Source organism: Triticum urartu, chromosome 6A (genome assembly GCF_056163025.1).
Source record: "Triticum urartu cultivar PI428250 chromosome 6A, HENAU_Tu73, whole genome shotgun sequence".
NCBI lineage: Eukaryota > Viridiplantae > Streptophyta > Magnoliopsida > Poales > Poaceae > Triticum > Triticum urartu.
Window position 1 is genome coordinate 474,055,485 of NC_141878.1, and position 26,195 is coordinate 474,081,679.

At 43.7% G+C, this 26,195-nt stretch overlaps 1 protein-coding gene and 1 long non-coding RNA gene across 2 annotated transcripts; one reads left to right on the forward strand and one right to left on the reverse strand.

Moving 5' to 3' along the window:
- Positions 1-2,741: 2,741 nt before the first annotated feature.
- On the reverse strand, positions 2,742-6,079 carry LOC147965753 (uncharacterized). The gene is made up of 2 exons (XR_015608546.1): positions 5,743-6,079; positions 2,742-4,489 (listed from the first exon to the last, which is right to left on the reverse strand). It is a non-coding gene; the product is annotated as an uncharacterized LOC147965753 (long non-coding RNA).
- A 5,913-nt stretch (positions 6,080-11,992) lies between these two features.
- On the forward strand, positions 11,993-16,159 carry LOC125513318 (ALG6, ALG8 glycosyltransferase family). The gene is made up of 4 exons (XM_048678404.2): positions 11,993-12,835; positions 14,657-14,863; positions 14,959-15,196; positions 15,458-16,159. The coding sequence occupies exons 1-4, from the start codon at positions 12,098-12,100 to the stop codon at positions 15,823-15,825; spliced, it is 1,551 nt and encodes a 516-aa protein (XP_048534361.2). The 5' UTR covers positions 11,993-12,097; the 3' UTR covers positions 15,826-16,159.
- The last annotated feature ends 10,036 nt before the right edge of the window (positions 16,160-26,195 follow it).

Consider the following 26,195-nt stretch of genomic DNA (forward strand, 5'->3'; position numbering starts at 1 on the left):
TTCAATAACCAATGGTCTAAGAATAAAATATCGACCATTAACTTCAAAGCAATAGGGTTTCTATAAGTTTTGAAATTTACACCTCTTAGTCCATTTGTGGGTATTCCGGTTAGAAACAATGCGGGGACCAAAAAGGAATGGTGATGGCGAGAAGTATCACTCGTATCTAGAACTCTCAAGAGGTGGTGAAATTCCGACAACATTCTTGACCTAAAAGGTGGCAATATTCCAAGCTAAAGAAGAACAAATGCTGGATAGTAAGGAACTCAAGGTATAACACAAAACATGAACAAGTTTGTGTTGGAGGGGGGCAATAAAGTTGCAGATGATAACACAAATCTTTGAGGGGCAAGGGTGGTATTTCTCATCAAGAATTCAATTGATATCCTAGAAGAAGTCAAAATGTTGATGATGATCACGACAAATTTTGTTGAGATATTTCATGAAGATGTAATCGATCAGCGATGACATCAAGTCAAAGGAATGATGAAGCAAGAGGTTATTGGAACCACAGTTATGACACAAACTCAAAATCAAGCTTGTTGTATAAGGTGAAAGGGTATGACGAGGAAGATTGACGTAAGCTTAGCTATCGTCGCAAATTGGTGCTCCGAGAATAAGGACCAGGTAGCATAGTTAAAATCAGCACAATAATGATATATCCAATCCTGCTAGGAATGATGTGATCGAGTCCAAACCCATAAGCAATGATGGTTAATAAGAGTTGTTGAATCATAGTGCGGACTCGATTCAATTATCGGTGTTCTTGAGTGACTAATAACTCATAACCCGATGAAAGATTGGAATCGGTGAGAATTAATTGTAGATGAAGAACTCATAAGGAGTTATGTAGTTCCATGATATTCTCGAGATACCAAGGTGTAATGCTAGACGGTAGATCAAAGTAAAGGTTGGACTGGTGTATTGATCCATAGAAGACAAGTGCTTAAACTTGCCCGTGAAATGGGATCAAAGAGAACATATGGTTGGAAACATGGTTGCGACGGATAAATTCATCGATACCAAAGGATATTATTTTAAGGAAATAGTTATTATTACGAGAAGCTTCCATGATAAGGTATACATCGTGTCCATGGGCATGAACACAGGGTTCAAGGTCGACTCCCACTTGTTCAATGCATAACCTTTCATTCACCTCTCGTATTTCGAAAATGACATTAGCTGTTGAAAGCTTTTACCTGGTGCAATACCAGATAAGTATGACCCGTGAAATCTTTTGAGTTCACACATAATAAGGAAGGTATAGGTTCAACCCATCAGGGTATCTTAGGGACATATACCAGAAATTTCGGAGTAAATAATACAAGCTCGAAAGTAGAGCATGGTTCACAAAGCAGAGGATACAATTTACCAAAGGCATTATACGCCCATGGAAAAAGGCTCACAAGGTTATTAAATATGAAGAACGTTGTCGGATAAATTTCTGACAAGGGGTCTGGTGGTCCACAAGGGATCTGATGTGAGCATCGGTACTCAATCAGAGGAAGAAAGAATGCAAGGAGATCAGATTATAGAAACAACTGACTAACTCAAAGCTCAAATGCAAAGGAATTATGAATTCCAAGACAAGGGTTCAGAAGCAAAGCTCTGATTAGGGAAGGATAGGTAGAATAGCCTTAGGGGTACAATCAAGGTTGTCAGAATCGTGATTTTGAATCGGATCGGAGCTCTGATGGTAGAATCATAAATCGTAGAATCTTCACTACCAGGATAGTAGAAACGTAGATTTTATGAACTAAAATCGTAGAATCAGATGGGTAAGTTTGGATCATAAAGTCGTAGAATCGTATAACAAAATTGCGATTCTAACAACCTTGGGTACAATCGATGGCAATTTGATTGGTCGAGATCCAGCTCGTGTTTAAAATGATGCCTGAGCCAGAAGGATAATTTATAAGGGTCAATTAATGATTGCGTGCATTCACAGATAATAATTCATTAGGCTCAAAATGGCAAGGACAAGGGATGTCAACGGGACTACTAGACATATGGAATTAACCATAATGCAAGCAAGCAAGAATTTCAAGAGGAATAGGCTTCTCGGGATTTTCGAAAGATCGAATGGTATTTCGAAGACCTTGGTGAAACACATGAACAACTGGGAATGATCAAATACTCGATAAGTGCGAGGAATTATCCGTAAGGGTATTCATGTGGCTAAGAATTGTAAGGCAGTAGGCACACAGTATTCTCGGAACAGCAATAGAGAGAATTTCAAGGTATCTTGTAATAACATGATCAACAGGGGATGATTGAATGAATGGAAAGTGTACGTGGTTATCCATAGGGTTTATCGATGGAATGGAATTGCAAAAGCGATGGTACAAGTCTCGGTAGAACATCTGAGAGTATTGTCAGAATCTTCTATTGAAGCAGTCGATCGTTCGGACTGAGGGGCTCTCCGGGAGAAAGTATTTACGAGAACCTAGAGTTAGGGTTAGGAAATCATTTAACCCGAATAGGTGAGAGATCAGAGTCCCAGAGTATAGACGAGGAGTAAAAGATCCTAATACCACCCAAATGGCGATGTGGGCCCGTAAGGCACACAACCATGTTAGTAAAAAGTTTCGTAATGTCTAGACTCAACTTTGGCCAAGGAGTGTGGAAGGGGGATTCCTATAAGCAGTCGGCTCTGATACCAACTTGTGACACCCCCGATTTTACCGTACACTAATCATACACGCAAACGTGTATGATCAAGATCAGGGTCTCACGGGAAGATATCACAACACAACTCTACAAATAAAATAAGTCATACAAGCATCATATTACAAGCCAGGGGCCTCGAGGGCTCGAATACAAGAGCTCGATCATAGATGAGTCAGCGGAAGCAACAATATCTGAGTACAGACATAAGTTAAACAAGTTTGCCTTAAGAAGGCTAGCACAAACTGGGATACAGATCGAAAGAGGCGCAGGCCTCCTGCCTGGGATCCTCCTAAACTACTCCTGGTCGTCGTCAGCGGGCTGCACATAGTAGTAGGCACCTCCAGTGTCGTAGGAGTCGTCGTCGACGGTGGCGTCTAGCTCCTGGGCTCCATCGTCTGGTCGCAGCAATCGGGTATAGAAAGGGGAAAAGGGGGGAGCAAAGCAACCGTGAGAACTCATCCAAAGTACTCGCAAGCAAGGAACTACACTACATATGTATGCATTGATCTCAAATGGAAAAGGGGTAACATATGTGGACTGAACTGCAGAAAGCCGGAATAAGAGGGGGATAGCTAGTCCTATCGAAGACTATGCTTCTAGTAACCTCCATCTTGCAGCAGAAGAAGAGAGTAGATGCTAAGTTCACCAAGTAACATCGCATAGCATAATCCTAACCGATGATCCTCCCCTCGTCGCCCTGTGAGAGAGCGACCATCGGTTGTATCTGGCACTTGGAAGGGTGTGTTTTATGAAGTATCCGGTTCTAGTTGTCATAAGATCAAGGTACAACTCCAAGTCATCCTATTATCGAAGATCATGGCTATTCGGATAGATTAACTTCCCTGCAGGGGTGCACCACATTTCCCAACACGCTCGATCCCCTTTGTCTAGACACACTTTCCTGGGTCAAGCCCGGCCTTGGAAGATCAACACGTCACAGTCCTACCTAGGCACAACAGAGAGGTCAGCACGCCGGTCTAAATCCTATGGTGCAGGGGTCTGGGACCATCGCCCATTGCACACCTGCACGTTGCGAGGGCGGCCGGAATGCAGACCTAGCAACCTCCATTACAAAGGAAGTTGCGTTACGCGGTCCAACCCGGCGCGCGCCGCTCAGTTGCTGACGTCACGAAGGCTTTGGCTGATACCACGACGTCGAGTGCCCATAACTGTTCCTGCGTAGTTGGTTAGTGTGTATAGGCCAGTAGCCAGACTCAGATCAAATACCCAGATCTCGTTAAGCCTGTTATTTTGAAATAACCGCAAACGCCGACCAGGGCCAGGCCCACCTCTCCCCTAGGTGGTCTCAACCCGCCCTGTCGCTTCGCCACAAAGTAACAGTCGGGGTCCGTCGGGAACCTAGGCCCACCACTACCTGGGTGGAACCACCTGCCCCTTCAGCCCCCAACATCAGAATCACTTGCGGGTACTCAATGAGCCGACCCGACTTTAGTCACAACATTTATATGTATAAAGTATATAATATATACCCGTGATCACCTCCCCAGTGATCATGGCCCGGTAGTATAGCATGGCAGACAGACAAGAATGTAGGGCCACTGATGATGAACTAGCATCCTATACTAAGCATTTAGGATTGCAGGTAAGGTATCAACAGTTGTAGCAACAATGACAGGCAATGCATCGGAATAGGATTAACGGAAAGCAGTAACATACTACACTACTCTGCAAGCAGTAGAGAGAAGAGTAGGCGATATCTGGTGATCAAGGGGGGGCTTGCCTGGATGCTCTGGCAGGAAAGAGGGGTCGTCAACAGCGTAGTCGATCGGGGCACCAGCAGCGGCGTCAGTCTCGTAGTCTACCGGAGAGAAGAGGGGGAAGAAACAATGAATACAATGCAAACAGATGCATAACGATGCATGACATGACAAGTAACATTGCTAGGTGTGCCCTAACGCGGTATGAGGTGATACCGGTGAAGGGGCAAACATCCGGGAAAATATCCCCGGTGTTTCGTGTTTTCGGACAGATGAATCGGAGGTGGGAAGTTGCGTGTTCGCTATGCTAGGGATGCGTGGTGGACGAACGAGCTGTGTATTCGAATTCGTCTCGTCGTTCTGAGCAACTTTCATGTACAAAGTTTTTCCATCCAAGCTACAGTTTATTTTATATTAATTTTAAAAGATTTAAATCATTTTTAGGATTTATTTAATTATTTAAATCAACATTATCCAGAACAGTGCATGTTGATGTCATCATGATGTCAGCATGACGTCAGCAGTCAACTGTGACCGTTGACCGGTCAAACTAACGTGTGGGTCCCACATGTCAGTGACTGTTTGGCTAATTAACAATAGTTAACTAGGTTAACTAGTTATTTGGTTAATTAATCTTAATTAGTTAATTTAAACATAATTAATTAAATTAATTAATTGATTGATTGATTGATTTTACTAATTATTTATTTGTTTATTATATATTTTTTAATTTAATCTTTTTGTAAATGTTCTGGGGGCAGGGCCCCACATGTCATAGGGCCAGGGGGCTAGCGGGCACGCGGTCGCGGTTGGGGCGCTCGCCCAAACGGGCACGAGTGAGGAGAAGCGGTGGCGCAGCTCTGGCGCCGGGCGCCGGAGGTGGCAGCGGAGGGGGGTGGGTGCGCGGGCGGGAGCGCTTGGGGAGCGCCGCGAGGCAGATGCGGCACGAGCGGGTGGTGAGCCCACGGTGGATGGCCCCGGTGTAGTCGGGCGAAGACTGGCGCGGCCAGGCGCTGACGGGCGCGGACGGATGCGGCGGCAGGGCGTGCAGCAGGTCGCAACAGCAGCTGCAAGTAGTCTGCAGGACAGCAGAAGCAGCGAGAGGAGCAACTGCGGGCGCGCCCGGGCGCGAGAGGGAGCAGTGCTTGGCGGGGCAGGGGCGCGGGATGGCCACGGCGGAGCGAGCTCCAGGCGCGGGTGTAGGCGTAGGGCCCGGTGCGCGGGCGGCGAGCGTGCCAGGGAGCGGGAGGCAGCACGAGCAGCAGTAGGGCGAGGCGCGTGCCGGGCGATGCGTGCGCGGGCGCGCGTTCGGTGGTCGGCAGGCAGAGGGAGAGAGGAGGATCGGGGTCCTCACCGACGTTGAAGGGGAGTGGGGCAGTGAGGCGTGAGGGAGCTCGCCGGGAAGGTAGTCCGGTGAGCAGGGGCTTGACGAATCTGACGAGGGCGGCGTCGTGCGCGGTCGTCGGGGCTGAGGACGTGGACGACGGGGTCCAGCGGCAACGGGGTGGCGACGGCAAGCGATGGGGCATGGCGTCAGGGTCGGGGCATTGGCCCGATCCAGATCCAGAAACGAGGAAGCAGGGAGGAGACCGGGAGGAATTGTGCGGGGGGAGTGGTGTTCGTGGGCTAGGATTCGATGTCCCCTGGGGGGTTAGTAGGTGAGGTGGGGTGGGCCGGTTTGATCGGGCCGACTGGAGTGGCCAGCTGGGCTGGTTGGCCCTAGGGGAGGGCTTTCTTTTCCTTTCTTATTGTTTTACTATTTCCTTTTATATTTTCTGTTTTCTGTTTAGTTCCAGCTTATCGAATGTATTATGTTGAATACAAAAATTGGCACATAAATATTGGGTCATATAATGGAGTTACACCAAAGGTTCAAAACATTATGAAAAGGATAAAGATTTGGTTATTTTTAAATGGTTAAGGTTAAATGTTGTTTGCTCCTGCTTTAAATATCCTAGAGGCATGTAAACATTCCCAATAATGTTGGTTGGTGTTTGTTAACTAGTTAGTGAATATTTATAACCTTTTGAACATTTTTAATTTACTATTTTAACAAATTATAATTTGACTTGTTATTTGAATTTGAATTTAAACATAGTTTGAAACAAGTGAGGTTTAGCAAAAAATATGATGAGTTGGCATCATTAACAGGGGTTTACTGTAGCTTAACTATCGGGGTGTCACACTCCCGGGGAGTATATGGGCCCTAATGGGCTTTAGTAGAGAGAGAGAGAGAGGCAGCCAGGGCAGGCCGCGCCCCCCCTCCCCCTCTAGTCCGAATTGCACTAGGAAGGGGGGCACCCCCTTTCCTTCCTCCCTCTCTCCCCCTTCCTTCTCTCCTAGTCCAACTAGGGAAGGGGGGATCCTACTCCCGGTGGGAGTAGGACTCCTCCAGGGCGCACCATAGAGGGCGGGCCCTCCCCCCTCCTCCACTCCTTTATATACGGGGGAGGGGGCACCCCATAGACACAAGTTGATCACTGATCCCTTAGTCGTGTGCGGTGCCCCCCTCCACCATAATCCACGTCGGTCATATCGTCATAGTGCGTAGGCAAAGCCCTGCGCCGGTATCTTCATCATCACCATCATCACGCCGCCGTGCTGACGAAGCTCTCCCTCGACACTAAGCTGGATCGAGAGTTCGTGGGACGTCACCGAGCCGAACGTGTGCAGATCGCGGAGGTGCCTTACTTTTGGTACTAGGATCGGTTGGATCGTGAAGACGTACGACTGCATCAACCGCGTTGTCATAACACTTCCGCTTATGGTCTACGAGGGTACATGGACAACACTCTTCCCCCCTCGTTGCTATGCATCACCATGATAGATCTTGCGTGTGCGTGGGATTTTTTTTTGAAATTACTGCGTTCCCCAACAATAACCGCCCGCGAAAGAAAATCCATTAAGCAGGCTAATTAGCCTATTATTTTTAATCCATTTAGTAATCAAATTGATATTTCACATTAAATACATAATATATTTCATTTCCATATTACAACAACGAGGATTTCATAATTGAAATACATTAGACTATAGTTACACCATATAGGCATATAGCTAGCTACCCCATTACATAACATCACCAAATTTCACATGCAACATCTAAAACCTTTTGAAATTAGCACCCTACCACGCTCAATAGTTACATATCTTCAACAAAAACTATTACATGTACAGAGAACACTAAAAATGTTTGTCACCAAGTAAAAAAAATGTTTATCTATGGAGTGACACTTTCGGCTCGTGTGACCATTTGATAGACCATACTATTTCTATGGAGTGACCACACGTGGAGAACACTAGAAACATTTTTTTAATGTAGCCAATTTTTTTAATGTGTGGTCACTCCATTTGACAGACCATTGTCTCTTAAAAATGTCAAATGGAGCCTAATCATTTCACTGGAAAAAATTAGGTCACTATTTCTCTCTTAAAAAATTTGGGTGCGAACTGAGTGTAGCTTGAATGATCAGATTCTTTGTGGCGGACTCAAGCAACCAGCCCATAGGTTCAGGTCCGAAGCTTGATATTGGTGATTGTGTTTTTTTGGATTTATGATTTTCCAACGATGTTCATTTTGTGGGAGAAAGACGTTTTCATCGACTACGAAGGCGTTTGTGCTGAATCCATGAATCTCAAAATATCATGTTGGCTCAGTATTCTGAAGGTGTTCATAGTGGTAAATATACATGCATGCATTCAATAATTGTATGTACATGTATGTGAGCATCTGCATTTTTTGAGAGGTCACCACCACACTTAAATTAAACAGCCACAGTGTCAGGTACAAGCAAAAATCCAGGAATGGTGGATAACCAAATGTGCCTCCCTGCGGCTAAAGTGATCGAGCTTTCGCTAGATCGTGTGCTTCAAAATTTACATTTTTTCCTTCATGAAAAACTTTAGAGTAGGTGAACTGCTGCATTCTCTTCTCGACGTCTTGGATAATTGGTGCTGAAAATCCCAGAAAATTGCTCGACAGGTGATTAACAGTTGACGGACAATCAGTAGCAATCAGAACTCTCTGAATATGAAGATCCTCTCCTAAGGAGAGGGCCTCACAGCAAGCATGTGCCTCCAAGCTCTCAGGTTCAGTAAGGCCCTCAAATATAGTAACTGAAGCTCCCATATACTTTCCCTGGTCATTTCGACAGATGGGTGCACTGGCTCCCTTTGCATTATTTCTCGACACTGCTGCGTCAACATGTTGGGGAACATAGTAATTTCAAAAAAATTCCTATGCACACGCAAGATCATGAAGATGCATAGCAACGAGAGGGGAGAGTGTTGTCCATGTACCCTCGTAGACCGAAAGCGGAAGCGTTAGCACAACGCGGTTGATGTGGTCGTATGTCTTCACGATCCGACCGATCAAGTACCGAACGTACGACACCTCCGAGTTCAGCACACGTTCAGCCCGATGACGTCCCTCGAACTCTGATCCAGCCGAGTGTTGAGGGAGAGTTTTGTCAGCACGACGGCGTGATGACGATGTTGATGTTCTACCGACGCAGGGCTTCGCCTAAGCACCGCTACAGTAATATCGAGGTGGACTATGGTGGAGGGGGCACCGCACACGGCTAAGAGATCAAACGATCAATTGTTGTCTCTATGGGGTGCCCCTTGCCCCCGTATATAAAGGAGCAAGGGGGGTGCGGCCGGCTAGGGAGGAGGCGCGCCAGGAGGAGTCCTACTCCCATCGGGAGTAGGACTCCCCCCTTTTCCTAGTTGGATTAGGACTTGGGAGGGGGAAGGAGTAGAGGAGAAGAAGGAAGGGGGGGGGGGCGCCGCCCCCCTCTCCTTGTCCTATTCGGACTAGGGGGAGGGGCGCGCGGCCCAGCCCTAGCCGCCTCTCCTCTCTTCCACCTAGGCCCACTGAGGCCCATTAAGTCCCCGGGGGGTTCCGGTAACCTCCCGGTACTCCGGTAAAATCCCGATTTCATCCGGAACACTTCCGATATCCAAACATAGTCTTCCAATATATCAATCTTCATGTCTCGACCATTTAGAGACTCCTCGTCATGTTCGGGATCACATCCGGGACTCCGAACAACCTTTGGTACATCAAAACATATAAACTCATAATATAACCGTCATCGAAACTTTAAGCGTGCGGACCATATGGGTTCGAGAACTATGTAGACATGTCCGAGACATGTCTCCAGTCAATAACCAATAGCGGAACCTGGATGTTCATATTGGCTCCCACATATTCTACGAAGATCTTTATCGGTCAAACCGCATAACAACATACGTTGTTCCCTTTGTCATCGGTATGTTACTTGCCCGAGATTTGATCGTCGGTATCTCAATACCTAGTTCAATCTCGTTACCGGCAAGTCTCTTTACTCGTTCTGCAATACATCATCCCGCAACTAACTCATTAGTAGCAATGCTTGCAAGGCTTAAGTGATGTGCATTACCGAGAGGGCCCAGAGATACCTCTCCGATATTCGGAGTGACAAATCCTAATCTCGAAATATGCCAACCCAACAAGTACCTTCGGAGACACCTGTAGAGCACCTTTATAATCACCCAGTTACGGTGTGACGTTTGGTAGCACACAAAGTGTTCCTCCGGTAAACGGGAGTTGCATAATCTCATAGTCATAGGAACATGTATAAGTCATGAAGAAAGCAATAGTAGGTTACTAAAACGATCGTGTGCTAAGCTAACGGAATGGGTTAAGTCAATCACATCATTCTCCTAATGATGTGACCCTGTTAATCAAATGACAACTCATGTCTATGGTTAGGAAACATAACCATCTTTGATCAACGAGCTAGTCAAGTAGAGGCATACTAGTGACAATCTGTTTGTCTATGTAGTCACACATGTATTATGTTTCCGGTTAATACAATTCTAGCATGAATAATAAATATTTATCATGATATAAGGAAATAAATAATAACTTTATTATTGCCTCTAGGGCATATTTCCTTCACAACATTGATCTTTGCTACCCCAACTGGTCCTTTCAGCCAATGTTTCACTGATGGTCTAATCGGTCCCGTATGGTTCTTTATCTCCTTCCTTGGCAAAGTCTCCAGATCTTTTAAAAACTTTTGAATAAAAAAAAGTAGATAGTGGACTCTGGAAGATCTCTTCGTGCTTTGCTTTCCTTCTTGCCCACCATATTGACCATAGGGTAACAATGACCATGGTAAAATCTTTCTCATTCAGAGTATCCTGCATAGTGCACAGCCACAACGATGCATCAACAGTTCCACAAGCAATCATGTGTTCAACTACGTTATCATCCATAAGGGCCCAGACACATATTGACATGCAGCAGTCAATGAGCGTGTGTCACCATCAGTCTGTTGCGGTGCTGCACATAAAACACTCACCTCCATCTGATATGTGTCGATTCTTCAAAGTCTCCCGTGTTGGGATTTAGTTCTTTGCCAATCTCCATGCAAAGTTCTTCACATTTCCAGGAACTCTAGTTTTCCATTGATTTACCCATTGGTTCTGTGACGCCCTTGTATCTGAGTTGTTGCCACGATTTTCTAGCCAATCCTCCCTTCTCCTCTTAGTACCCACAAGTAATCGATATGCTGATCGGACTGAAAAAACTCATGTTCGTTCATAATGCCAAGCCCACCAGTCACTGGATGTGGACGTACTTATCGGGATATTAAACAGAGCATCAGCATCGATGGGGTTCATATGCGTAGTCATAGCCGCTCGATTCCACCTTCTCATCGGCCCCTCAATCAAATCTGAAACAAGAACTGAGGGGTCATCCGAGACTGGATGTAGAGCCCTAAGCAAATAGTCTCCCGGGATCCAGTTCTAGTTCCAAATATGTGTCGTCGTACCATCACCAATCTGACGAACCAAGCCCTGTTTCAGAACTTCCAGACCTGCGTGCACTGCTCTCCAGACCTGTGATGGTTGCGATCCAGTTCTGCATCCAAACCTAGCCATGTTAGCAAAGCAACCAAAGGAAAAATACTTTGCTTTAAGAAGTCTAGCGCTTAATGAGGTCGGCTCTTGTAAGATTCTCCATCCCTGCTTTGCTAACATGGCTAGGTTAAACAGTTCAGTATCCCGGAAGCCCAAGCCCTCCATGTATTTGGGTATGGTCAAATCATCCCACGACACCCATGCAGTCTTCCTCTTTCCATCATGGCTACCTAATTTTTTTCCATACCATTGTATTCACTTGATTGCAAAGGCCTCGGGGCAACATGAAACATGACATAGAGTATGTCGGACTCGCTTGAGCTATGGACTTTACAAGAATTTCCTTTCCAGCAGTAGCCATGCATCTTTCTATCTAACCTTGAATCTTGACCCATAATCTGTCCTTTATATATTTGAAAGATCCATTAGTACTCCTTCCCACATCAGACGGCAAACCGAGATACCGTTCATTCAAAGATTCGTTAGGATCATCACAAAAAAAAATTCATTAGGAACATTTAAAATAACTTTAATGGAAATCCTTGTAGGTTCAAGACACCCCTTATACCAAAGAAAATGGAGGACTTCGCTAAATTGACTCTCTGTCCAGAAGCATCACAGTAGACGCCCTAGATATAATTTGGGTCACCATTAATTCTAGAGATCTCTTAATTCTAATTCGCAAGGATGACGTAGACGCCCTAGATCCACGGCTGACAGCCCACAGGCCGCAACGAGCCCAAACCACACCTCACCCGGTGCGACCCCTCCAGATCTCCAACTGGACCACCGCCCCTATGGCCGCCACCAGCTCGCCGTCGACGGCGGCGGCGGCGATGTGGGCCTTCGCCGCCGCTACTTGCGTCAAGCTTCTGCTCGTCCCCACCTACCGCTCCACAGATTTCGACGTCCACCGGTACTGGCTCGCCCTCACCCACACCCTCCCCGCCCGGCAGTGGTACACCGACGCCTCCTCCCAGTGGACGCTCGACTACCCGCCCTTCTTCGCCTACTTCTCCCGCCTCCTCTCTCTCCCCGCGCCCTTCGTCGACGCCTCCCTCGTCGCCATCCCTGTGCCTGCCTCGCCGCCCTCCTCAGCCTACATCCTCTACCTCCGCTTCACAGTCGCCTTCTCGGACCTCCTCCTCCTCCTCGCATCCGTCCTCCTCCTGGCGAGGGACGCTCGCCGGAGGCAGCGTCCGTTCCTCGCTCTCTTGCTCGTCCTGTGGTCACCGGCGCTGCTCATCGTGGACCACATTCACTTTCAGTACAACGGGTTCCTGATGGGGCTGCTGTTGCTTTCTCTGCATTTTCTAGAGCAGGGGAAGGATCTTGCCGGGGGAGTAGTCTTTGCAGCGTTGCTTTGTTCGAAGCACCTCTTTCTCGTGGCTGCACCTGTCTATTTCGTGTACTTGTTCCGGCATTATTGCTGTGGCCGGGGCCTAGCGAGGGGCCTTGGGAGGCTCGTTCTCATGGGTGCTGGCGTGGTTGCTGTTTTTGCCATGGCATTCACACCCTTCGTGTACTACGGGCAGGTGAGTTGATCCCTTAGTTCATTTTGGAATTGGATGTCTCTTCATGATCATTTGGTCATTGTTGTTACAGTCATAAGTTAGAAATCAAGTTTAGGAGGCATTGTGAATTGATGAGAATGAGAACTGTTATAGAGTTAAATTCTAGTCAGTCAACATTGAATTTGGTAGAAATCTGCAAAATTTCGAGTAGTTCCTGTGTTCGTGCTGGTTTGCAAAAGAAAAGGTATATATGGAACAGAAGCTGATAGACTTGTGCAAGTCTCTCATAGCTTTTGTTTCAGCTCTGGTAATTGCTATGGCGTACAACTGAAGATGCTCTCATCTTGGTCCACTTACAGTTGTTGAACAAAATGGTGTCTCTGTAGTCAAGGCTATGCAACATCTCTTTGACTAGTTTTTGCTGTCATCTCTTCTGTATGTGGAACACATATATAGTCTATTCATTCTCTAAAAAAAAGAATTTACAATTCTCATGCACATAAGTATGTCCAGAAATCTGCACTCATAGAGACCATTATGTTGGCTAAAGTTCAACAACGTGAGTTTAGGAGTGAAATGCACCGATAGTCCATTAACTCAAACTCGTTGCACACTTTAGGCCAAGAACTCGGAAAGTGATCGATTTAGGCCATAAACTCGTTTATTTGATCAATTAAGGCCAAAACCAATGCAGAAGAGAAAAAACGGTCCATGTGGGTGCCATGTCGGTGTATCTTGGACTGCTGATGCTTGGTTTAATTTTTACAGGGTGTTTACTGCAAAAGAATCCGTCACAATTTAGCTAATGACACATTTTAAAAAAGATTAGCACACAATGCGTTGGATGTGAATCGAACCTAGGCTTCACGGAAAATGAAGGACACCTCTAACCACTAGAATGCATGCTATTTTGTGTATGTAGCAGGTTAATTAGTTATTTGTACACGCAAGGATATCGTTTATTGGTTTTCTACGAAAACAACCAATTATTAATGAGATGATGTTATTTGCGGGTTTTTTTTAAGCAGTGCACTATGGGAGGCTCTAACTGAAGATGCTCTCATCTTGGTCCACTTACAGGTGTTGAACGAAATGGTGTCTCTGTAGTCAAGGCTATGCAATACAGTATCGCTTTGACTAGTTTTTGCTGACATCTCTGTTGTATGTGGAACACATATATAGTCTATTAATTCTCTCAAATAAATAGAATTTACAATTCTCAAGCACATAAGTATGTCCAGAACTCTGCACTCTTAGACACCATTATGTTGGCTAAAGTTCAACAACGTGAATTTAGTACAGGTATTTAGCAAGAAATATTTTCTGCCTGTATATTGCTAAGTTGCATGAAGGCATTTTCCTTAATGTGAGTTTGTCTATAACATTTTGTCATTTCTATTTTATGTGTCAACAGCGATTGTGTGCTCTCATTAATTTAATCATAATTCTAGCCATTTAGCACTGAATTCGGTAGAAATGGTGAATTTGTAATAATCAAATAATTCTTATGCTGGTGCTGGTTTGCACAAATACAAAAGGAATATCAGCTGATTACTATGCCTTGTAACTTTTGTTGTGGAACTTGCACTCTTAAATATCATTGGGTTTGCTTGAACTAGGTCAATTTCCTGCAAGCATTTGGAGTGAATTTTTTTCCTGCAAGTATTTAACAATAGGCATTATTCTTTATACATCATACTAATTTTGGTTTCATGAAGATATTCACTCTAATGTAAATTTTAGCATTTGCCACGTAAACAGTCATTACCAATATGCTCTCATGAATTTAGTTGTACTGTTGACACCATGGCTACCACACTTATTGCTTTGGTAATTTTGCAGATGCAACAGCTCTTAAGCCGATTGTTTCCTTTTGGTCGGGGTCTATTTCATGCTTACTGGGCTCCAAACTTTTGGGTATTCTATATAGTACTTGACAAGATCCTTGCATTTCTTCTTAGAAGACTAGGATTCAGTATTGAGATACCTGAAGCATCATTTACTAGGGGGCTTGTTGGTGATTCATCTCCTTTTGCTGTTCTTCCAAAGGTTGTCTCGTCTACTGTCCCTTTTTTTTACCCAAGAGAAGAATGTTGAACTCTATAGTTTGATAAACTTTGTTATTTGAACCTTATGGATTGCAGGTCACCCCAATAACTACCTTCTTATTGGTTATACTTGCTATGACTCCTTGTCTTGTCAAAGCATTCGCTAACCCCCAACCGAAACACATAATTAGATGGGTGGCATATGCTTGTTCATGTGGGTTTATGTTTGGATGGCATGTACATGAGAAGGCATCACTTCATTTCACCATCCCACTTGCCCTAATTGCCATGGATAGCTTGGACGACATCAGACATTACTTCTTATTGTCAATAGGTATGTTTCTGCCACAGTTTAATCTTGCTCAATGTCTGCACAGTTCCAATTGCAACATTGTCATTGTTGTTTCTTTCACTTCCTTTGATGCTATGTCAACAACTTTGGCAAAGTGTTGTCTTCTAGCATCACCACAATGTGAAGCGCTTGAGTCCTCTGAACAATTGCTACATGTTTTTGTTTAAACACCGACTTGTGCACTGATGATGTTGCTGTTTGTGTTCTGTAATATTCACTTGTTTGAACAAATTGTATTTGCAGTTTCATGCTACTCTCTGTTCCCATTGCTGTTTGAGGACCAAGAATACCCAATAAAAGTGCTGCTGCTGTTGACCTACAGTGCTCTCATGTGGGTAGGGTTTTCAACCCATTTCGCTGCAAACCCTGCTCCGGGAGGGAAGAAATTAGATGCATCAGACAGCATAGTCGAGAAAAAATTCACTGGATGGATCAGTTTGGGATATCTTCTAGGAATGTTTGCTATAGAATTCTGGTCTCGACTATTCCATCACCATGTATTTGGGGATAGACTTCCGTTCCTACCTCTCATGATGGTTTCAGTGTACTGTGGCGTCGGAATGATGTACTCATGGATATGGCAGCTATCTTGGATTATCAGGCACACTTGATATGATCTTCAGTGATCAGTACCAGCACTCTTTCTAACCCATCAGCCGAGACAAAGTTTGATGACTCGCCCCCTTGACTGATGCATTGAGCAATCATTGTTGCTGCTTCCAAGGACATTTTCTTATGGTTTATACATTCAATTCTACAGCGTCAACGAAATTTGGGGGATGTAATCTTGTTATGATGTAATATCTGTTACAGTGTAGCTGCATGTATAAGCCCAGTCTTCATGGTTGGGAATATCTTTCCCTGACAATTTTGACAACCTGATGTGTTGAGTGTGTGATGTAAAAAGGAAAATTTCCAGTTTTTCATTACAGAAAAATTGAGTCATATGCTATCTGTATCCATGTAGTTACCGACATCTGCATTTCATGTTCGAGATATGGCTCGCATACAATCTCTTGAGAAATGTGTATACCTACTGTTTTGGCAGGTAGCACGCGAAGACTGCAGGAAAAATGTTTGGCAGGGAGTCTTACGAAGCCTTTTTAAAATCAAACTTAGAACTGAGCCAGGAGACAAAAATGTGTAGTCCTTGGCATTTCCTTTTATTCAGGGGACGTTCTTTGCATTTCTTCTTCAGTGTCCATTGGAGTTTATTTGCTTGCAACTACTATTTGTTTTTCTTTTTCTTTTTTTAATTCATTTCATTTTCATTTGACTTTCTTTTCTTTCCTTTTTGTTTTGATTCCATCTTTTATATTTTACTTTATTTTTGCTTTGTCTATTTATTTCCACTTATTTTTCCTTCTTATTTTAAATATACCTATTTTTATGTCCTCTTTGTGCTAAATACATGTTTTTTCTGGGATGCAAGAACATTTATTTTTCCATATACATGTACATTTATTATGCAATAGATGAACATCCTTTTGCAATACACGAACATTCTTTTGATAGTTAGGAACAATTATTTTAAAATACACAATTATCTCAATACATACTAGTGTAAAAATAGGAGACCTATTTTTGTGATTCTGTTATACTATTTTCAATAAAAAAACTCTTCATAGCATTTAAAAAAATTAAAATAATCTTCATAGTCCAGAAGGCCAAGGCACCGAGCCAATCCTTCACCATATTCCAAATGTGTAGCGAGAAGCGGCATTCAAAAGGCAAACGCGCCGCCGTCTCCAGGCCCCTATTACACAAGGGGCAAAGCCCGCAATTCGGCCATCCATGCCTGGCAAGACGGTCCACTGTCCATTTTGAACAATGAGCCAAGCGAAGAACTTACATTTTGGACGAGCCAAAAATTTCTAGATGTAGGCTTAAACGAAGTGGCACTAACCCCATGAATTGGGCTTGATAAGCGGAGGCCACGGAGCATGCGGAGGCCGACACCTTCCACAATATATTGTGGGCTTGATTGTCATGGAGTTGAACTTGGAATGTAAATCGCGAAAGGTTGATGAATTCTTGTGTGTGTGCCAGTTTAAAAGTTTAGATAAGCAACTGGAATTTAATTCTCTCCCAAGAAAAGGTGAGCTGTTTCAAATTTAGTGCAGTGAACACATGTCAGAACAATCTTAAGGAAGTCTGTAGGCCAAGCTAGTTCGAGACTTACCATTAGTTAAAATTTCTTCATTCTTAGCACCGACTTTCTAAGTCATTATTTTGAATCCTGATTTAAATAGAGTGTCAATGTCACCTGGGCCTCCTGTCAGGCTCAACAAAACAAGCAGGTCCACACATGCTAAAGGCAAGGTATCTATGAGTAAAATAAAATTAGGTCTGTAAGTCACTCCCTGAAATGCAGTTGTGGTTTACTTGAAAACTCTGATGTCAAATAGATAACCTATCCGCTACTTAACCCATATAGTTCTTTTTACTTACACAAGATTTTTTTTCTTTGAGCAACCATTTGGAAAATATTTTATGGTCCAATTAATTTTGCACTAATTGTATATTTGCTCAGAGTACATATATGAAGGTTTGAACTCATTCAGATATTGTTGAGTTAGATGTACTAGCCATCTCTTTGTATTTAACACATAAGCTTTTAGTAGGAGTATTAAATTGTACTCAATTCTGAGAAAACAACCTTGTAAGTATACACACCAAAACAAGGAATTGTGGCATTTCCTCTCCCTATCTGAATTTAGAAACCCCACCACATCAGCCTGTTTGGATATCCAAATTTCAGGAAATGCCAAAACAATAGTCAATTTGATAGTATAGTTTCAGGAACATGTGAATGCTCAGTCACTTTACAAGTCACAAGTAAATGCTAGTTGTTCCCCTCCCCTCTCTTGTAAGCTCTTAACCCCTAATTAACTGTTTGCAACACTGAAAGCATAAGTATTTTCTAGCAGTAGGATGTAATGAGATAAAGGTCAGTAAAGTGCATTGTCTCACAGGTTCCAGCTCCCAAATTAGCACTATGCGCAGCTAAATTCCAGGCTGGGGGCAAGACACAACACACACATCAGTAAAACCTACACACAACTGAAACTTTATATCTCTGAATATTAGCTCCTAAAGCCGGCAGATCGTAATCTTCAGTGGTCACCACAATCTTCGGTTGTGCAGAATCGGTTTCAAACAAAAACTTTGTGGCAACCCAGTTGACATCTTCTGAAATGTAACACATCCATGGCCTCTCCTGATTCATCTCTGATGACAAACATTTAGACAAGCAACTGGAACCCAATTCTCTGTCAAGAAAAGGCATCTGGTTCAGGATCCCCCACCCCAAAATGGAGCCCTCAAGCCAAGACCATTCATCTGTGTACAGTACTTGCCAATCTTCTATAGTTCTGTATATACTCCATATAATACAAATACAATCTTCAGACTACAGATTAGTACGTCCATGAAAGAACAAACTAATTCTGTCAAAAAAAACTGGAAAATAAATAAATATCAGAGCCAGGTTTCGATCCTGGGACCTGTGGGTTATGGGCCCACCACGCTTCCGCTGCGCCACTCTGATTTTGATGTCTTTGATCTGGTTCTTCTGTATTTATACATTGCGCAGGTCCTAGATTGGATGCTCTCCAAAAGTGTACGTCTACAACATCTTCCATTACATTCCACAGTAAACTTTGAGGCCTTGTTTGGATTACCATGTCTCAGATACGCTTGTAAAAAATATAGGTCGCTGCTCGTCCTTTTGTTTCCGGCTGGATATCTATTCATTTTGTTTTGCGTGGAACTGGATATCTGTTCATGGCCGGTAAGTTACACGTGTAGAATTAATACATCCGTATTGAAATACACCGCATCCAAGCGCGGCCTGAAGTGCAAAAGTCAGCCCCATCGAACAACAACATTCTCGCATAAGCCTCCATTAAGCTTGGCATCCACGGCACAAAGCAAAGATAAAATAAAAGAAGAGGAACGAAAAGGCAAAGCGGAACGCTGACTCCTTTTGCCCCAGCCTTGCGTAACGCCGATCGCCCATGTTTTACCGCCGACGCGCATCTCCGCCTGCTTTCCTTTCCATTTGTTAAAGAAGAAGAAGAAGAAGCACGGGAAAAGAAGTCGGCTCGCGCTTTGCGCTTTCGATCGGATTAGGATGGGCATGTTCTTGGTGAGCAACATGTCTTGACTCTTTTCGCTTTCGCCTGCTACTCGGAGCAGAACAGGTCTAGTCAACCGCCGGCCCCGAATTTTCCACGCGAGTCCAAACGGACGAAAGCTCGTGCTCAGGTGGCGGCATCTGGGCAATGATCGATGCCATGGAGAATTAGGTCGGGCGAGACATCACCTGGATTTGTTTTGTACCTACCCTCCCTATTCCAATGAATTAGCCCGCACCGGCAGTCCTAGTAAACTCCAATGCAAATGCTTCTTGGATTACGACTGTATAATTTGTTCATTTCTGAGTAGTAAAAGCACGCGCATTCCCCATGTCTTTGTTTTTCGTGTGTACGCGTTGTTCTGGAGGGTGCGCAAGTAATAATTTGACTAATCGGCGTTGGCGGGGCTGCACGCACGTCAGCAGATCACCTTCCATGAAGCTGTTGTCATGTCAGCTCGGCATAAGATCCCATTTCACTAGTCAAGATTTGATCGAGTCCATGATCGAGTCATTTTGGATTACCCTGAATCGATATGTCCGTGTCAAGGTTAGTACAAAATTCGGCAGCGATTTGCAGGTAAACTACTCGGAGGCTAGGGTTCGGTTTCAGACCCTTTTCTGCTCCACTGGACGGCGAGCAGAGAGAAAGGAAAAGGAGCTAGCAAGCAGCTGCCCCCTTTCGTGTTCGAGTACCACATGGACGTACTGTTGAAGCGTTGATCGGCCCCTGATTCTTTCCCGCCAACTTTCATCATGACATCATAGCCTCGGTGAGATTGGGAGATCGAAAGGTGCAAGAGGAGATCGATCGACAAGGGCAACTCGGCTTGCCCCTGACGCTCATCATGGCGGTGCATCGGTCAGGGATGAGCTATCCAGCGAGCGAGACAGGGATCTCTCTCGATCTCTCACGAATCATTCAACCCAAATTCGGCACCAGATGAGCCGTGCCTGCCTCCGTTGTCGACGGCGGTAGGGATCCAAGAAGGTGCACCTTCAAATCAAATCCAACCCGCATGCATGCCTGCCTGCAGCCTTAATGCTACCGGGCACCGCTCAAGAATTCCTTCATTCACATGAGTTCTGCTGCGAGGATGCGGAGCTGGCTAGTGCTGCATGTCTTTTGCACTTTTGATACAAAAGTGTAGGTTGAAGGACAGTAAATTCAGCCAGGCCCCGTGTGATCTCGTAAAAGTTCACTGTTGCTGCAGCGTAGTAGTAGTACTGTACTGTATTGGTTTACCGCCAATTACCACCCCACACTGTGGTTGCACATCGGAAATCACACGGGGAAACATTATCGTACATCTAGCCAAGTACTACCTAATCTGGCTAGCTTTAATTTGCTAGTAGTAATATAGTACTACCAGGTAGAAGCAATTTTGACCGTTAGTAGCAGCCATAAACTATTCCCAACTCTCGATCATGTACAAACGAAGATGTTTCATATCACCTCTGTCCTCAATCCCTAGGCCCCTTGCAAGATGAGAGCCCATAATACTATAATCACTGGCTAGCAGACTGGCCTTGGTGCAATATAACTACTGTACAAAACTCCTGAACTCCTCCCGGTTCCATTGCCCCATGGATTCCACTAGAGCAGCGCACGTTAATCTAGTTTAGTTTGTGCTTATATGCTTGAGACATTAGTTGTGCATGATGATGTGACGGGTGTTACTGCTTTGCGTTGTTTGCCGGTCTCCAGGGGGGTGGAAGGACAAAGAACAAGGTTGTAGTGTGTCTCAAGGCATCTCTAGCGCCGTAACTTACGTGACTAGCTAGTGGTTAGCTTATCCACCCTCACCCTCAACCCCAAGATCGTGTGACAAGGTAATTAACTACTAGTGTGGATTCAATTTTCTGCACAGAGGACAAGGTGCAAAACTACAAACCATGGGCCGTACATCACTTGCATAATTAATAGAGTAATAGGCCACATTTTCTGTAGATCTATGTGGCTACGCCTAAAAGATTATACAAAGATCATGTAGGTGTAATTAAATTACAGCTAATTGAATGTTTATGACGAACATATGTATGCTCAGGAATTAAGTTTGCAGCACCATCTCGAGGTACATGGACGAGAGTCACACGGTTACATCCCGGTTCCTACAAGTTGTCATTTTACGCATAGATAAATGCAAGTTTTTAGTCTCTTAATCATTTGTCATTAACACCGAAGCCCATATAGAGGCACAGATGTGTCATTTCAGCAGGCAAAGCAAAATTTACCTTGTATGCTATACATGGGCGAGAGCTTAAAAGATTCTGAATTTCGATATATGGTTTTTTTAGAAAAGGAGGAAGACCCCGGAATTTCGATATATGGTGAGCACAATGTTGTGCAAAAATTTGGTTCAAATATTTTTTATGTAAAGTGTATGCACGCAATAAGCCTTTGTGTTAGCACTTGGCACAATGTGTATATAGACAACGGATCTATTACTGTGGATGGTGCTCAATTCAATTTTGGGTGGCACTGATGTATGGATTGCATGATCTTTATATTTGTTGGCAATCATGGATGGATTACAACCTTTTAAAGCTCCTTTGAGACGATCTTGTTCAACTACTTATGTTAAGATGACATGATCTTGTTCAACTATTGATGTTTAGTGCATAATTTCCTACTCCTTCATTGTTATTGTGGATTATGAATTTGTGATAGATTGATAGAATAAGGCAACATTGCTCTATCAACAATAATGGCAAAAATCATGCAAAAATCATGTGCAAGTTGTGGTGCCACCTACCAAGATTCCGCAGTACTTAAACAGGCATGGCTACTGTAGTCAAAATGTTATGGCTGTATGTGATTTCGACATGAGATTCACTTTTGTTCTTGCCGGGTGGCCTGGATCGGTGCATGACATGAGGCCCTTCAAGGATGCCCTTAGCCGGTTTAGTCACAAGTTTCCTCATCCACCTCCAGGTACCATACTTCACATTCAGTACATGATTGAATTGTTATACATTGACATTGACTTTGACTGAAATGCATTGCCATCAATAGGAAAATTTTATCTTGTTGACTCGGGCTACCCCAACAAGGCGAATTATCTTGCACCATATAGGGGACAGAAGTACCATTTCCAAGAGTTCTAGCAAGGCACCATGCCGAGAGGTAAAAAAGAGCACTTCAACTACACTCATTCTAGACTACGCAATGTCATTGAGCGTTCTTTTGGAGTCTTGAAAAATAAGTGGAGGATCCTTTTTAAAATACAAAGTTATCCTCTACACAAGCAAACAAAAATTATTGTTGCATGTATGGCCTTGCACAATTTTATCCGCGAAAGTCAGTTGGCGGATAAAGAATTCGACAGGTGTGATAGAGATGAGAATTATCAACCTCTCCTTGAGGAAACAAGAAGAAGGCGCCGTAACAGGACGGATCTAGAAATGGAGCAAGATTCGGTAGACATGAATCAATTGAGAGATAGAATTGCTGATGGTTTGTTCCAGGGCCATTGAGATCAGTGTCATGTTATTTATTTTCTTGTGTATGGACAATACTAATTTCTTTATGTATGGACAATTTTTTCTGGGTACTGTTCTCGAGTCTGTAGTGTCAACTTTGTTATTTCTTTGTACAACGCTTCAGAGGTGACATATAATTCAACCGAAACTAAATGCATGATTTTTTTGTACAACGCTTGCAAAGTTGCAAGCAACTAGCTGAATTTCGGATCATCTGCATTTCCTGTACTCCATTCTGACGGCATTGACAATTTAGAAATGGACTGAAACTGTATGGTGAGTTCCATATCCTGGGCCTGGTGTTGTTTGGGTTGGGTTCAGCTACTTTGCCATGCGCTGTTTCTGAATCTTCTGGCTACCTACAAGATAGCACTTTGGTGACAAATCAGTTGCTGCAGCTACTGACTGATTTTCAGGTATGCTCTTGCATAATAACACTTGCAAGCGCCAACTGAATTTCGGTATGCTCTGCTTTCCTGTACCATTCTGGCATCCTGAAATTCAGAATTTGTGATGCATATACCCTAGCTATCCAGAAATTTCCATGGCCATTCAGAATTTGTGATATATATGCAAAAGTACTGCTTGACTGTAGTTGTACAATTTGTACCTGTAGTAGTAGGGGCGGGAGAGGAGTTGGCGGGAGCCAAACTACCGTGGGGGAGGAGTTGGTTGCAGGGACAAGTAGGATTAGGGGAGAGGGACCATAATAAATGCTCATTAACTAAATTTTAGTCTTTTTAGTTTTTGGATCCAAGCATGGGTGAGACTAGCAAGTTTTAGTCCCACTACTTTTAGTCGTGGGACTAAAACGTATCCAAGCATGCTCTATACAAAGATCATGTAGGTGTAATTAAATTACAGCTAATTGAATGTTTATGACGAACATATGTATGCTTAGGAATTAAGTTTGCAGCACCATCTCGAGGTACATGGACGAGAGTCACACGGTTACACCCCGGTTCCTACAAGTTGTCATTTTACGCATAGATAAATGCAAGTTTTTAGTCTCTTAATCATTTGTCATTAACACCGAAGCCCATATAGAGGCACAGATGTGTCATTTCAGCAGGCAAAGCAAATTTACCTTGTATGCTATACATGGGCGAGAGCTTAAAAGATTCTGAATTTCGATATATGGTTTTTTTTAGAAAAGGAGGAAGACCCCGGAATTTCGATATATGGTGAGCACAATGTTGTGCAAAAATTTGGTTCAAATATTTTTTATGTAAAGTGTATGCACGCAATAAGCCTTTGTGTTAGCACTTGGCACAATGTGTATATAGACAACGGATCTATTATTGTGGATGGTGCTCAATTCAATTTTGGGTGGCACTGATGTATGGATTGCATGATCTTTATATTTGTTGGCAATCATGGATGGATTACAACCTTTTAAAGCTCCTTTGAGACGATCTTGTTCAACTACTTATGTTAAGATGACATGATCTTGTTCAACTATTGATGTTTAGTGCATAATTTCCTACTCCTTCATTGTTATTGTGGATTATGAATTTGTGATAGATTGATAGAATAAGGCAACATTGCTCTATCAACAATAATGGCAAAAATTATGTGAAATAATAGAAATTTGTAACTCCGCCTATGTACTTTTGAAGACAGTTGGTCCAAAGTCTGGGTAAAGAATTAAAGGAGGATTGTGATAGGCTTGACGAGCCAACGCAAAATACAATTCATTCTTATGGTTATGAAAGCCATTAGAAATCCTTGCGGGTGTAACCATCTTAGCGATGTGCAATTTCGGAACCCGGAGGTGGTGCTAAATCAGCAAGCGCCGGACATCATGGGTTATTTAGAAATAGGAATGATGTATGCATATTGATGGTACAATACATTGGGGGTGGCCCATCGGATGGGAAGCCCGACACTAGCCTAGCCTCGAGGACCAGGGGGCCTAGCGGTAAATCTGTCATGGCGTTCAGTCTAGGGGCCCGACTCGAAGGTGAAGCATGATCTTGGCGTGCAAGACAAGAAACACTCGTCGATGAGGTCGGTTAGGAAACATGTAAACCCTAGCTCTTGGCCCCTTTATAAGGCGAGAGTAGGGTGATAATCCCCATGTGCAAGGAATTGTCATTGCACTTTTCACTGATGGAGGTGGTAAGTACGGAGTGTCGAACCCACATGGAGCTAAAGTTAAGATTCATATTCTTCGAGGTCCTATGTGCCAATGATACAACCCTACGCACACCAAGTGTCTGCTTTACGCAGGAAGTAAACTAGGAGTACTTTGCAGGTATAAACGGGTAGCTTTCCAAGATAATAAAGAACTTGTAAATAAAAGTTAGGTGTTGTTTTGTAAAAGAACAATAATTTAAAGGATAGCGAGTGTGAAAAAATGGTGGTATGTGGTCCGAAATTGTTCCTAGGAAATTGGCTAAGTTACTAGATCAATTGTCATCATTGCAGTTTTATATGTTGGAGAGGTCTCTCCTAACATACTATCGTACTTGGAGCCCCAGGAGCTCCTCTCCAGGTCGGTCCAATTACCTTGGGTCTCTTATTTTCCAAAATAAATCCTCGCAAATCCCAGTGTATTTTTGAGCTCGACAAATATGGATTTTGTGGAAAACAAAAAACATACAAGAAACAACAATTGGTTATGGGCACTAATTAACATGTTAGTCCAATAAAAATAATACACAAGTGCACCAAAAGATGTAAAAATGATGTGAATATAGCATGAATACTTCAAAAAATATAGATAGGTTTGAGACGTATCATAGGGGTAGCTCTAGGCATCTATTCCATTATACACAAACCTCGATAGTTATCATCATGAGCCACTTGTAACTCCCTCACATGAGGTGCTCCCACATCAATCTAAAACAAATGAGGAGTAGGGTATTACCTCAACCATGAGGGTCTCAACCTGGGTAAAAAACCCCTCTATGAACTCCCCACTATTACTTCCGACTATGCTTGCCACCCTATCACGGCGTTGACGGTTGTCTGCACCATCGGTTGGCACTCCAGGAAGGGGTTGCATTAGACGGATACTGAGCCCAGACCAGATTTGTGGTGACCCTGGCTTAGTTGACCAAAGTCTCCATGTGCATCTTATAGCGATCCCATGATCAGTGTGTTGTTGCGCATAGTCAAACTGATAACAAAACAACATCCATAAATATTGAGCTTATACTTTCATAGTTACGTCCATCTTGTCAAGGTGATGAATTACCAGTTCAAACATTGCAGCAGAATCTTCAAACACATCATGTAGACCCTTTGGTACGCCACATGCAACTGACTATGATTGCACCCTAGTTCGCCAGGTTATCATCAAACCCATCATCCATATACTGCTACTCCATGCCTGGCCAAGTTAATAGCCAGTGA

Coding starts and splice junctions, on each gene's coding strand:
- LOC125513318 (XM_048678404.2), top strand. CDS start 12,098: ATGGCCGCCACCAGCTCGCCGTCGACGGCGGCGGCGGCGATGTGGGCC. Junction 12,836..14,656: donor CCTTCGTGTACTACGGGCAG/GTGAGTTGATCC, acceptor GTAATTTTGCAG/ATGCAACAGCTCTTAAGCCG. Junction 15,197..15,457: donor TTACTTCTTATTGTCAATAG/GTATGTTTCTGC, acceptor TTGTATTTGCAG/TTTCATGCTACTCTCTGTTC.